The 14,111-nt window shown below is 45.6% G+C and overlaps 1 protein-coding gene across 1 annotated transcript in view; it reads right to left on the reverse strand.

Annotated features, from left to right (window-relative positions):
- Positions 1 to 13,472, reverse strand: part of LANCL1 (LanC like 1) — a 29,836-nt gene extending 16,364 nt beyond the window's left edge. The window contains exons 1-3 of the mRNA XM_034785730.1: positions 13,413 to 13,472; positions 13,021 to 13,117; positions 8,965 to 9,082 (exon numbers count right to left, since the gene is read on the reverse strand). Coding sequence (XP_034641621.1) covers positions 8,965 to 9,082; positions 13,021 to 13,101 — 199 coding nt within the window. The 5' untranslated portion in view covers positions 13,102 to 13,117; positions 13,413 to 13,472. The remainder of the gene's footprint in view (positions 1 to 8,964; positions 9,083 to 13,020; positions 13,118 to 13,412) is intronic.
- Positions 13,473 to 14,111: the final 639 nt, after the last annotated feature.

The following is a 14,111-nucleotide window of genomic DNA, read 5'->3' on the forward strand; positions in this document are numbered from 1 at the left end:
TTTTCAGTGTGCAGTCCACTAAGAACTGAACTGCAGTGAACTCGTGTAACAAAGGTCATGAAACTGCCACGAGATAGGAGATTTTTGGTTATTGCTAACTTGGACCAGATTCAGACCTGCGATCTGGAGGGAGAAAAGGCTTTGCACTCCCTCCATCAACCCTGAAAAGCAAACCATCCAGCGTCCTCAAAGCAGGAAGCTATAAATGGGGGGAAACCCACCTATAGTTGCATCTAGTAGAAAATATGAATCTGCTGAAATTAAACTGAGGATGGGGGGAATCATGCACTGGGTTCACAAGATCATGTGCCTTTGTAATGTTCTGTAACACCTCTCAGCACCAGAATTCACACGCACCAAATGTGAGCAAAGTTGGGGGGAAAGAGGAGAACTAGTTGATTTCTCTTAAAGGGACACTAGCAACTTGAATTTTAAATAGTGTGGCCCAGCGGTTAGGGACCTGGGTTCTATTCCTGGCTCTGCCACTGGTTTGCTGGGTGACCTTTGGCAAGTCACTTAATTTCTGCATGCCTCAGTTTCCCCATCTGTAAACCGGGGATAGATGATACCACCTCCTCTGTAGAGGAACTTGAGCTCTATGGATGAAGAGTGTTAGCGCTTATCTAAGTATTATTATTAAAGTAACTGAGTTTTTCAAAGAGCATTTCTCAAGGAGCACACCTTCACTGATGTGTACAGAATTAAAAAAAAAATCTTTAATTTTTTAACTAGAGGTTTTCAGCTCTGTTCTTATAAGTCTTTCAAAAGTAACACCTCCAAAGATTATCAGACCCATCCCTCTTCCCATTCTTTTTGATGCACAAGCCTGCTTGCTACCCCTTCTGTCTCAGCTTTGCTGCAGCTCGTATGGGCAGGTGCCCTGCTGCATCTCAGGGGTGAAAAAATTCACAAAATTCTCTCAAACAAAATTCTCTCCTTTTGCTTGTCTCTGATAAACTGGTATCTTGGAGGGGCCGGGCCTTGGAGAGGGGCCGAATGAGGGCTAGTTAATGTTTGGTGTTTGGAGCACGTCAAGTAAAAATGTCATTTAATTTCACCACGAAGACAGAAGAAAGCTAAGCACCCTTTGAGCAGTATATCTCCAAGATACAGTCAGTAAAGGCAAAATTGCAGTTGACTAGCCTCAGGGAGAATATTCTCTGTATTTAGTATTTTCAGTATTACTTATTTATGGTGTGATCCAAAGCCCACTGGAGGCAATGGAAAAACTTCTATTGACTACAATGGGCTTTGAATCATGCCCTGCAAGCATAGACCTTTTCTGAAACGTGACTCTGTAAAACAACAGGGGGGAAATCCATATTTTTTGCTTCTTACAGGTCTCTGTATGTGCTCAGTTTTCAAAACGATTTTTGATCACACTTTATAATGAGATCCTATTTATAAATACTGTAGTATATAAAAGGGTTAAGAAATGATTAGCTGTTTTCAAAGTATTACTCAATTGTCATAGATTGACAAAGAGTCCAACAGCTGACTTGGTTGCTTATACAAAAATGCATAATCATCTGTAACCCATGATGTGTTTATAGCCATCTATAATATATTACTCATGTCTAATGTGCTTATAATGTGCTATTAATCATTTATTAACCCTTTTCCAAACCATTTATAAATGGAACTTTATATTAAAGCGTGACAGTTAATTTCTTATTGTTGGCCCTGCAACGCAACACGTACTCAAAAAGTCAAACTGTATTCTTTCTATCTCACACGAAGTCACCAGTCAGAAGAATTCTGTAGGCCAAACCGCATCCTCACTAACACCTGTGCAATCCGACTGCTGTCAATGGGATTATAGGAATGTCAATGACTGGAATTTACTACATATTTGTTGCCACATGAGGAGGAGTAGATCCAAGCTTGCGCTCTTGGCTGGGTTGACTCATCCAAGAGAACAGGAACAGAAATAAAAAATGATCATTTGCTAATATAGGTTGCTAAAGGCAGTGGACAGGAATGAATACAAAGGATATAATTGGTGGTGTACAAAGGTGCCATTTTCACATCATTACTCTTCAGAGCAGAAATGCACTATAAGACCACCCCTTCGTTCCATTTGCGACCCAAACACTAATGTATCATCCTCTCTTTCCACAAGCCCATTAAATCCACAAGTCCAATGGATTTGGAGAAGTGATCAATATGGGACAAACCTATGCTCATACAAATACATGTACCCGTATCTCTCTTCTATAGCTTCACTTTACGGATAAAATGATGAATGGAGTAATTCAGCCATAGGAAAGATGCTCACCCAGAGGTGAAAATGGTTAGGGGACCCAAGACACCTCCCCGTGTGACCTTGGGCAAGTCACTTAGCCCCAGATCCACAAAGATATTTAGGCTAATCCCCAGCAAAATCAATAGACGTTAGAGCCAAAATACCTTTGCAGATTTGGGTCTTTGTCTGTCTGTGTGCCTCAGGTCCCCATGTGCAAGTGAAGACAATAGTACTGTCATATCTCACAGGGAAAATGTGAGGGATTCAGATACTACACAACAGGGGCAATGGATGGCTAGAGAGATATCTGAGTGTGCCATTTCTACAGTCCTCGCTGCTGCCAGCCCTTTCCTCAGAACCCACAGGGTGGGATTCCCAAAGGTGATAAGTGCTGGCCTGGCTCTGCTCCCCCCCCCCAAAATCAATTCAATGGAAGCAGAGCGAAGGCAATGCTGAGCATCTTTGAAACCCCCACTCGTAATGTTAGGGTTATCGGTCTGACTGGAGCAGAGACTAGCTATAATTGACCCAGAGGACTCAGCTGGCATCTGAATGGTATAGGGGTGACGGAACAGTTCAGCCATACATTTTATTCATTGTGGGACAATCTGTGGTGGTTGTTTTTAATACGTACTTTAACTTTTAAACACTCAGTCTAAAGAGCCAATGTTTTTCTCCCCCTTAAGACTTCTGAGTTTTAAATTTTTCTTAACAAGCAGCAGTTTTCCTTACAAGTGATGTGACTAAAGGACGGCATAACTCATCCTGACCTCCATAAAATGGCATTACTCATTTAGATTCTGCCTCCGCTTTCAGACTAACAAGCTAGTAACTATGTTGGGGACCATTTTAAATAGGACTTCTTATATTGACTTTACTGCCTCCAAAACCACAAAGAGCCTGAGATCCTAAATTAAAAACAAAGGATAGCTTCAGGATCACTGCAGCTCATGCCGTCCTAGACCCTTAGTGGTCATGGCACAGTGCTGTCTGAGTACACACTGGTGATGGGAAACCCTCAGAGATACCAGGTCAGTAGGTATCAGAACCCAGACTCCCTCTGTATACCCCAGGCTTACCCTTCCTTCCAACCCCTGCACTCTACTTGGGACAGGGTGTAGAAACCCTATCCTGCTACCAGCCAACAAGGACTTGCAAGCCTAGACAGTGAGCAGAAGGAAGGCCACGAAAGCAGCTACTCCAGAAATAGGAAGGAGAGAGGCTGTGGGGAAGAAGGCTCTTTACTGAGACTTGTAGCTGTGGGTCTGGGGAACAACCCCTGACCTGGAGAATACTTGTGCATTTCATGTTGGTGTCTTATCTGCTTTTCTGGGATCTAGAGATCCCTTTTTCCAGGGGTCTTATGCATTGAGTTGTTATACTGCCCCTCAAAACACTCCCCTAGTAACTCACCTTCCAGCCTCCCCACACAGGTGCCCATTTTTGCTCCTCAACCTGCCCTCCATAGCTCTGGTAGCCTCTCTTTTGGGTCCAGATGTAGCCCATCAGTGAGCCTGTGTCCCCCTTGTGCCTGACCCGCAGAGGATGAGAGTCTGTTACAGCCCGCATCTAGAGAGACTGGCTTTCTAGACACTTCTAGCTCTGGAGGTTCCTGGTTTGATGACCGGTGTTGGCCAAGGTGGCACTCATCCTGCAAGCACTTCTGGATTTCAGATCCCTGCGATCTGGGGCATGGGAGCACGTACCAGATTTCCCACTCCAGAGAATTCTAGCGACAGCAGAGAAGCTACTATAGCTCCTGGGCTTTTGTCTAAGTCACTTACAGTTGCAGAGTCAGTGTAAGATGCCACTCAGTCAGACAGACAGACAGCATTTGCATCCACTTTGCACAAAGCGCTGGCCACCGATGAATTAGGCCCTTGGAGTCTGGATAACGGACTGTGTCTGAAACACTACACCTGTCCATCTATCCCTAGTGAAAGGTGGTCTCTTCACAGATTCTTGGCCCTCCCTTGTTGCACAGTAACTTAACCAAAAATAGTTTACCATACAAATCAGAAAGAGTGATTATCTTTCATCTTATTAGGGCCTAGCTCATGACCTTGCGTTCCTTCAGAGACTACTGGGAACAGGATGATGGTCAGCATTCCTCTGGGTCATATAACCCTCTGCTTTCCCCTGCAGCTCTCATCTTTTAAGTTCTCTGTCTCAGACACTGGTAACTACGGATATGGCTTTGGGGAAGGTCTGGCAAAATCCTGACTCTGGGGAGGGAGAGCCATTTCTTGGTAGCACACAATGCACCTTCCTTCCATACTTCCTCCCCACCAGCAAAACATAGGAGATACACATGAGCTTTGTGGTGTTATTTGTTTCAGAAGAGCTCAGGGTCCCAGAGGCAGCTGAGAACCACATGATAAACTAGCAGCTCAAAGGAGTGCATATATTTTCAGAGCAGCAGAGTAAACAACTGCTTGAAACCATAATAATGGCTTGGAAAGGTCAATATGTAAATTACTAGCATCCTGGGGCTACAGTTACTTGCCCTCGTTTTTTAACATGTTGCCTAACAAGCTTGAAACAAATACACATTTCAGGCACGTGAATCTTCGCCCTGTCTCCTTCTAGTTCAAGCAGACTCTCTGTAATGTAGCACCGTATGTATAAATAGATGAGATGCCCAAGAACCCGGAGAACAAGTGGCTAGAGCAGTGGTCTCCAAAGTGGGGTGCAGTGCGCGGCAGTTTGGGCGGCCTTTTTTTTTTTTTGCTTGGGGCAGCAAAAATGGTAGAGCCCGCCCTGCGGCGCGGCAGGGGGTGCATGCTAAAAAAATTTTTATTGATAAGGGTGCGCGATCAAAAAAGTTCGGAGACCACTGGGCTAGAAGATCTGCAAATGCATAGGAGGGCCAGCTTTTCCTCGCTCCATTTCAGCTTATGGATCGGGCTCATAGACTTAGAGATACAGTATGGTCCAGTGGCCAGGGGGCTGGATGGGGACTTGGGTGTCCTGGGTTCTAGTCCCAGCTCAGTCAGCTGGGTGACCTCAGATAAGTCACTTCTCCATTTCTCTTCCCATCCTTTGTCTTGCCTGTTTAGACTGTACACTCTTCAGAACCATGTCAATACACCAATTGCAGGGGGTTAAAAACAATTCAGCTAAGGACCAGTGTATCAGTTCAAAAGGGGCTTACCGCAGTTTAACTTAGATCAGTAACTTACATGCAGGCTATACAGATATCAGCCAGGCTTTAAATGCAAGTGTCCACACAGAGTTTTGCATCAATGTAGCTAAATTGGTTAAAATAAAACCTAAACCGTTAACTGCTGCAACTTTGGGTATAGACCAGGCTCGTGTGTCTCTATAGTGCCCTGATCTCTCTTGGAGACTGTAGGTGCTACTGCAATACACATTAAACCTTGTGCTCCAAGGGTGTTTATTCATTACTTTGGATTAACTCAGTACAACAGCTTAAGCAAACTGTAAAGTTTCTGTTATTTAGAGGCAGTGAAAATAGTGAAGTCCCTCCCCTTTACACTAGTGCTTCTTCGCACTAAAAAATAGGGTTTCCCTGACACAAACGCAGGCCAGTGGGATGGGGTTCTTGCATGTGTACAGTGAAAGGAATAGACAGAAGACATCTGAAGTCTAATTCCAGCATGTGCCATGTATGCCTAGGCATAATGGAGTACATGCAGGTGTGCTACATCATACAGAGGAAGAATGTTCACTGAAAGCCAGAGCTATTCATTTCAAATATCTCTTATTAGCAGCCACAGAGTGCCGACTGATTTCAGACGCCTGGGTGATGATTTACATGAGAAGATACTCAACAAGCCTTTTCTACATAAGCAATTAAGAGGAAAAGCTGCTGTCATGGCCCAATTAATTTTCTATCCAGAAACAACGTTGAATAAATTAATCTAGTGACGATTAGCAGGGGGAAAATGGATACAGAATAATATCAGCGTGTTCCATTTCTCTGGCTGCGACTCACAGGAAATCCTTCATCGTCTTCTTCTAAATGACAAGCCCAGAAGGAATGAAAAGGGGAGAAGGAAGAATCCCTTTTGTGTAACTCCCTTCCAAATAAATATGGGTGGAAGTCCCAGCCATAGCATTGCGCATCATTTCATCCCTCGAATCATTTTCCTTCCTAACCAAGGCTTATAGGATGCTCCTTAAGGCTACCCTATGGAGGTATACGCCTTCCCTCCCCCACCTCGGGAGTTGAGCTCTTCCTCCCAATACACTATAGGAGTCTTGCTAATGTGAGCTATTTAGCCTCCAACCCTACATACTGAATTGTACTGGTAATAGGCAGAATCCAATGTAACTTCAAATAACATGCCTATGCCCACTCCATAGGCCGCCATTCACTTATGGGACTGTCACATTAACAATAGATTTCTTGCACATAGTGCCTTTCATGCCAGGGGATCTCCAAGCATGTGCAAGCTGATGGAAATACAGGCTGTCCATGGGGATCAGATCAGCCACCACCAGGTAGAAATGCCAAAGGTGTTGAACAGCGACATCACAGATGAGTGCTGGACAGGTAGTTAGGGATACAGGGTGCATTACACTCCAGGAGGAACTTGGGTGAGGCCTCCTGAGTTGGAATTTGACCAGCATTGCACAATTAACCGTTTTATAAAAGTGCCTTGGAATCAGTAATAGTCACAAGTTGTCTGGGCCCCAGTTTGCCAATTCATTCAAAAGCTTGGCACCTCCAGCATTACTATGCCTTCTAACACCATGCTTGGGCACTCAACCAGTAGTGATTTAGCAAGAAACGTTCTCTTTAGTACCACTTTCTGTAGCTCCTAGGCACAGAAGACCAAGACCAGCGTGAAGATCTCAGGATAAGGCAATATGGGTACAAGTATGGGCACTGCAGAGAAATTGGCATCTTCTGAATTGTCACCAAAAACCATGTCACTGCTGTCAGGTGTGTGTGATGTCAAGTTTTCCACCATGGGGGTGCTCTGCAGGACTTCTCCCTGCAGAGGGGCTGCTACAGGAAGAAGTAAGAGAAAGAGTTGAGGTGGGGAGAGCATGTGGTGGCAATGGAGGGCCCACCTGGCAGGGAACAGAGAGTCGGGGTTAGGTCCAGAGAAGGGGAGAATACAGGGAAAGCAAAAACACTCACACAAAGGAGAAAATGGGCAGAAAAGGCGTGATGGTGGCAGTCTTCTTCCTTGGCTCATTCTGTCTCGAATGCTATCTACCAAGGGAGCAGGCAGGGTTTCATCCTAAACACTACAGGCTGCTGCAATACCAGGGGGAAATGGTCTTAGGCTGCAACTATACTAAAGCACCATCCAGCTAGCACATTACAAATCGTAGCGTGCCCGCAGAAGCACGGGCAGTGGCAAGCAGCAGAATGGGTTAGCTGCCCTGAATGTGTGCCAACGGGGTCTGGGCAGGTTTGTCCTTGGGGCAGCTGGCCCATGCTGCCCGTGTTTCTGCGGGCACACGACAGTGTCGCGCACTAACTCTATGAGAGTTAGCACGAGTAAGTCTTCTTGAGGTGGGACTCACACCCTCCAAGTGTAGACGTAACCTTAGACTCTGACTTCTTTTTGTTAACCCAGACAAGCTTACGGACCAGTGGGATCAAAGACAAAGCCAGTCCTGGTGTAGGGACCAGTTACCTGATGCAGTCCCTGGTGCTTGTCATGGCCAGTCTGGCTACATTCCAGATCTGACTTAGAGGTAGAGCTATTTCTGGTAGCTTTGAGGAGAGAAATCAGTTCAAGGACAGAGTTTCCCCTGATTTATATGCTGTGTTGCATTTCTTCTCCCTCCCCCTCTCAAAGACACTGGGCCAGAACCAGTTTTGGATCAGTCGATTGGCATTAACAGGTAACCCAGAACAAGAGCAGGAACAGCATGGTGATCATGCTACATCACATCATAATGGTAAAAAATAAAGGACCCTGAGAGATTTACTGGGACATATTTATATTTATATTTTCCCTGATTTCAGTGCTTAGGCACCTTCCGTAACCAAGCCAGTTACCCGTTATCTGCAGTAGGCAGAGGTAGCTGTGGACGGTGGCAATGGATGCTCCCACATGCTGGCCAACCCAGATGGTTCCATCCAAACTGGTGGGGCCACTGTTAAGGCTGAGAGGAGTTTGGTCTCTGTAGGCATGGAGCCTCTCCGCTGAGCCTGCCTATACAGTGCCGAGGGCAGATTCTGTCACGTGCATCCATGCCCACCAGGAACTGGACTGACACCCACCCGCTCGCTTCACATTCACCTAACAGCGGGTAGGGAGCCAGCAACTCTGTCACAACTGACTGGGTTGGACCTGAGCCAGCACCTTGAAGGTAAAAGCTCTGACGTTCATCAGCTCTGCAAGGCAACTAACCCGCCAAGCTTTATTTGTAAGAGCACCTTAGCAGAACGGATCAAGACCATACCCCATATTGCAGTGCAGTGCCAAGGATACCTTGTTCCCACCCTCCAACCCCAGCAGCCAGAAATGGGGAGGACAGGTGGACCCCAGCTTCAAATGTAGGATGTCTTTGTTAATTGCAAGAAGTGCCAGGGCTGCTTCATAGCATGAGTCTACACTGATCGTTTCTGACTGAGACCATGCATCATAGTCAATAAAGCAGCACTGTTTTCCTTTACTAGAGGAGGCAGAGGCTGGACGAGCCTAACCTAAAAAGGCAGCTAACAAGCAGACTTGCTCTGCCCCACAGAGCTGGCTAGTTCAAATGTCCTTGTTACGGCATTGCCCTACCTGCCCAGCCAGTGTAGCCAGTGCAGTCCCTGGGGTCGGCAGATTTCAAGCCTCTCTCCATCTGCTGAAGCAGCTCCCTGATCTTATTGTTCAGGCGCTGAGTGAACTCGGGAGTCAGCTGTGGATAGAAAAGAAATACCCTACATAAGTAAATATCAGCAAACAGATTGGGTGAGGGCTCATCAAATTGCTGCGAGCGTGCATGGCGGAGAGCAGGGATTACACTGGGGAACTGGGATTGTCAGTCAGTGAGTGTAGCCAGAAATGCTCAGTTTTGTATTTGGCTGGCAGTAGTAAAATGGACTGGAACCTCGGCTTGTTACCTCAGGGGCAGCCTTTTCCCACAGCTCTCACACACCACATGGCCCTGGCCTACAGGTGAGGCTTGAGGAAGTTGAGAGTTTTCTTCCAAAAAGAAATCCCACTCAGCTCCACCCTGCTCCCATCCAGAATGTGGTGCAAGATGCAGCTCCTGGGGCTGGCTTTTCACTAACTGCCCTTGGTTAGCTAGCTAGATTCTCTGTCCTTAATAGGGAGACCAGACAGCAAATGTGAACAATCGGGATAGGGGGTGGGCGGTAATAGGAGCCTATATAAGAAAAACACCTATATAAAATTGGGACATCTGGTCACCCTAGTTGTTAAAGCTGTAGTACTGCAGGAGTGACTGGGGTGTTGTGATTTAATCCTTGTATTTGTGAGGTGACAGATTGAAATCTCAATGCTGGGCACTTTAATAACAACAAATTGCATGGGCTTGATTCTCCTCATTCACACCAGCATAAAAATTACACTGATGTCAAAGGAGTTACTCCTGCTGTCCACCAGGGCAAGATAAGATCTTAAGAATTCAGGCCCTAATTTGCGTAGGCTAGGCTTGACCTGTCTGTTACTAATAAAATGGGTTGTAGGAAACAATCCACGAAATGGAAATCCTTCCCTTTTCAACCTTCCACACCCAGTCTCCCACATGGCTAAACATGCTACATATTGACTTTTTTATATTTTAAAAACCTAGCGTTCATCAAGGGATATTTGCTGTGGTTTTCCAAGCTGCTGGATTTTGGTACATGAACTGTAACACTTTGTTCATTCCCCTACAGGCATATTTTAATTTTTTTTTTTTTTCCAGGACAAAGCAAAGATAATGAAACTAAGCAATAGGCTGGAAAAAATGAAATTAATTTGTAGAGCTTGGTTCCATACTTACTACTATAACTGCAGCCCATTCATAGCACCGTTGGGATCACCACCTCTGGATCGCTACAACTGACTGAACAGGTCTATAGCATATGGTACTGCATGTCACAAGATGGCATCACCTTATGCTAAAGCAGTGTTTCTCAAACTGGGGTCGCCACTTGTATAGGGAAAGCCCCTGGCGGGCTGGGCCGGTTTGTTTACCTGCCGCGTCTGCAGGTCTGGCCGATCGCAGCTCCCACGGGCCGCGGTTCGCTGCTTCAGGCCAATGGGGGCTGCTGGAAGCAGCGCGGGCCGAGGAACATACTGGCTGCTGCTTCCAGCAGCTCCCATTGGCCTGCAGCGGCGATGGGGCAGGTAAACAAACCGGCCCGATCCGCCAGTGGCTTTCCCTACACAAGCGGTGACCTCAGTTTGAGAAACACTGTGCTAAAGTATCTACCATACTGTGTAGTTACATGCTTTTGTGATAATTCCAGCTGCACCCACCAATGTAGTAAGAGCCTTAAGCAATAACAAAGGGGTTTGTTTTAACAAGGTTGGAACGTAGTTGAGAGCTCAGATGCATCAGAATGTTTTATGCCAAGACTTGGCTGTGTATGCACACACACACACACACACACACACACACACACACACACTCTCTCTCTCTCTCTCTGCTTCCTACACACCTTTGCAGGGGGGCAATGTTTTGAAGGAAAGAGTATTTTTCTGTTTGGAACGTATGTAGTAAAAGTGATGGTATAATGTGGATGAGTATTATTAAACAGTGTGCCACAAACATTCACACTGTACTAAGTTATGTAGGCTAGAAAAGATAGCTGCAGTTTAGGCAGACCCCAGCTCATCAGTTTAAAAATCTAACCATGTCACAATCCTTTCATTTCTTTTGGTAGCCTGCCACTTAAGTAACTCAGAGACTCTAATCCATGCTGTGGTCTTTGGGTTAATACATTAAAGAAGGCATATCTCTTGGGTCCAATCCCCTGAGCTTGAAGATTTTGAACTAGTTCTGCTTGTTTGAGTCTGTTTTCCAGAACCTGTCACAAAAAGCGCTTTGTGCAATAAATTGTGATTATTGTTTTTAGTCTAGGGAATCTGGGTTAGATACAAGAGATCTGCTCTGTTAAATGTGTGACTAAAGACTTTTCATATATATATATATATATATATATATATATATATATATATATATATAATATGCTTCTAAAATTGCTGAGAGGATAAAAGTGCAGTGACTCAGAACTGATTCGTTGGAGTCAGACTCTGGAAGCAAATCTCAGTGAAACATTGTGGAATAAAAACTTCAGGTAGCAACACCGCCAAATCAAGATAAACACCAGACGCCCAAAGATCTTTAAGAACTTCCAAATCCAGAGATATACGGTTAAAGCTTTTAAGGTGCTTCCTAGCAGTGATGAGACAGCAGATATGTTGCCCCTTCAACTGGGAAGACTTCTGTGGTTGTGCATACGCTGCATCCTCAGAAATGGGAGACTGCAAGTCTCCTCTGCCAAAGTGAAGCAGAAAGTATCAAGGCCCCTCTGTAATAACTACATGTCAGGGCATCTCTTCCTGGCTCTGAGATGCATTGCTCAAAAAATACAGAGCCAGTCTAAACAGGGTGGATGTGAGGCTGCCAAAGCAGACACCCCTGTGGTGTTTGAATGCTTCATCATCTTCACAATACTTAGCACTTACACAGTACATTTCATCTTCAAAGAGTATTACAGACGTTAATTACTTAAGCTTCCCAGCACCTCTGTGTGGGAAGTTTTCATTTACTGATTGAGAAACCGAAGCACAGAGATTAAGTGACTTGCCCAAGGCCACTGAAAGTCGGTGACCAAAATACAGGAGTTCCTGGCTCCCAGACATGCTCTCAGACCACACCTGCCCCTGAATGGCTGCAAGATCCTTTCATCTTACCTTTCCAGCTATTACCATAAAATGCAACACTGCTCCTAACCAAAGATCCATATCAACAGATATATGGGAATCGACTGGGAGATAGACACACAGACTATACAATCTCTCTGTTTTTTACGCAGAATTACTGGGGCCTTATAAAGTCCCCAGGGGAAAGGGTCAGTGTTTCTGATTTGTGTCTGTATGGAGTGGTGTCTTGTCTTGTCAGTATCCAATAAACCCTACAGCAAGTGGCAGTGGGAAAGCAAAAGCTTTGTTTATTTGCTTATAGACTCAGGGTGTTTATCACACAAGTGAAGTCAGAATCCTGTTTGCAATGTCAGATAGCTGCTTCGGAAACTGGTTCTCTCCCCATATACATTTTCTTCTCTAAACTGTTAACACACCCCTTTGAACCCTCTCACAAGAGCCGGTGATTTGGATCACACAGCACCACTGCCCAGGTGCATGGACTGACCTTTTTCTCCTGCATCCAAACCTCTAACCTACATTAGGATTTTCCCATTAGCCTTTGTCTCCCCCTTACAAAAGTTTAACTTGTCTCATGATTTCATAGGATTAAACTAGACGCTATAGTTGTTTTCAGTAACTGGATGAGATGACTATAAATGGGGAAACTGTCCCAGAGGACAATGGCAGATACCTGGATGCTGACCTGGCTCAGGTAAGCCTACGAGAAGGCTCAAGGAAACTCATAAAAACATTTCAAAAAGAAATGTCCGAGACACTATTAACATCGAACGCGCAAGCCCTGTCTTGAGGCAGGTTAGGAGTGCAATCCCTGCCTTTCTCCGGCTCGACCGGGCACTGCTCCCATGCCACAGAAACAGGGGGAAGAAAAATTAAGCTCATACAAGCCCGTGCCACTTGTTAAGAAAGAAACACTCCAGCGCCGTAAAATTAAGTCACTTTAGAGCCCCAACTCACCCGCCCTGAAGAGTCAAAGTATCCTGTGGCCAGGGATTTGTCATAGTCTGCGTAGGGATTCGGGAAGGCCCTTTGGGCCATAGTGGCAACAGCAAACCTGCAAGAGAGTGAAGAGAAAAAGCTGGGATCCAATTATTTGAGCAGGCTGAGGCTAGTGCTTCCTGCTATGACAGCCACCTGCCCCAGGCCCCAGCTTCCTATCAGCTGCAGAGCAGACAGGCCAGATTCTGCAGCTGCCCCCACATCTAACACACAAGAGAAGATCTCAGGGATCTAAAGATGCAGCACAAAAGCCTACAAACATCCCCCCCTGCCCCCTTGCTGTACAATACAACTCCACCCGGAAAACAGAGGGAATCGTTGATATGAAACCACGTTTCCCCCCACCTCACCCTGCAGCTCAGACAACAACAAGCAGAGATCTGACTTTTCCACCTCCCACTTCCTGCTGCCACAAGCCAATGAGAGCTCTAGAGAGCCTGGAGACCCAGCCACACACGCACACCCCCCTCCGGCTTCTTAAAGGGACAGGGAGTGAAGTCTACTTTTGCAGGGCTCTTTTTATGCCAATCCAAACTTTTGGGCAGTGTTCCCAGTGCTGAGCTCATGAAAGACGCTGAGCCCAGCTACCGGCCCTGCTCTGCTCTCCCCAGCACATTGTGTTCTGCCAATTTCCAAAGGGTTTTTTTTTAAGGGGTAAAATGGGTTAAGAATAATTCATATCAAATAATCGAGAGAGCAATATGTTGATTATTTTTAGACAATTAAGTAAATAGCCAACCTGGTCTTACACGCATCCACAGCAGAATTTTTAACATTGCTTATAAGACTATTGCACTTGTCCCTTTCCTGGGGTGTTTTAATGGTATTTTCTGTAAATTAGTGTCATGATTTGTATTACAGTAGTCCCAGCTGAGATCAGGCACCCTGTACATACATATACTAGGAGACAGATCTGCCCTTAAGAGCTGACAGTCTAAACAGAAATGGGTGTGGGGGGAAACTGAGGTATGGATGGGTGAAGTGTTACACCCAAGGTCACCCAGCAGGTCAGTGGCAGAGCCAGCAGCAGTTTAAGGAACTAGATCACT

Source organism: Trachemys scripta, chromosome 11 (genome assembly GCF_013100865.1).
Source record: "Trachemys scripta elegans isolate TJP31775 chromosome 11, CAS_Tse_1.0, whole genome shotgun sequence".
NCBI classification, from domain to species: domain Eukaryota; kingdom Metazoa; phylum Chordata; order Testudines; family Emydidae; genus Trachemys; species Trachemys scripta.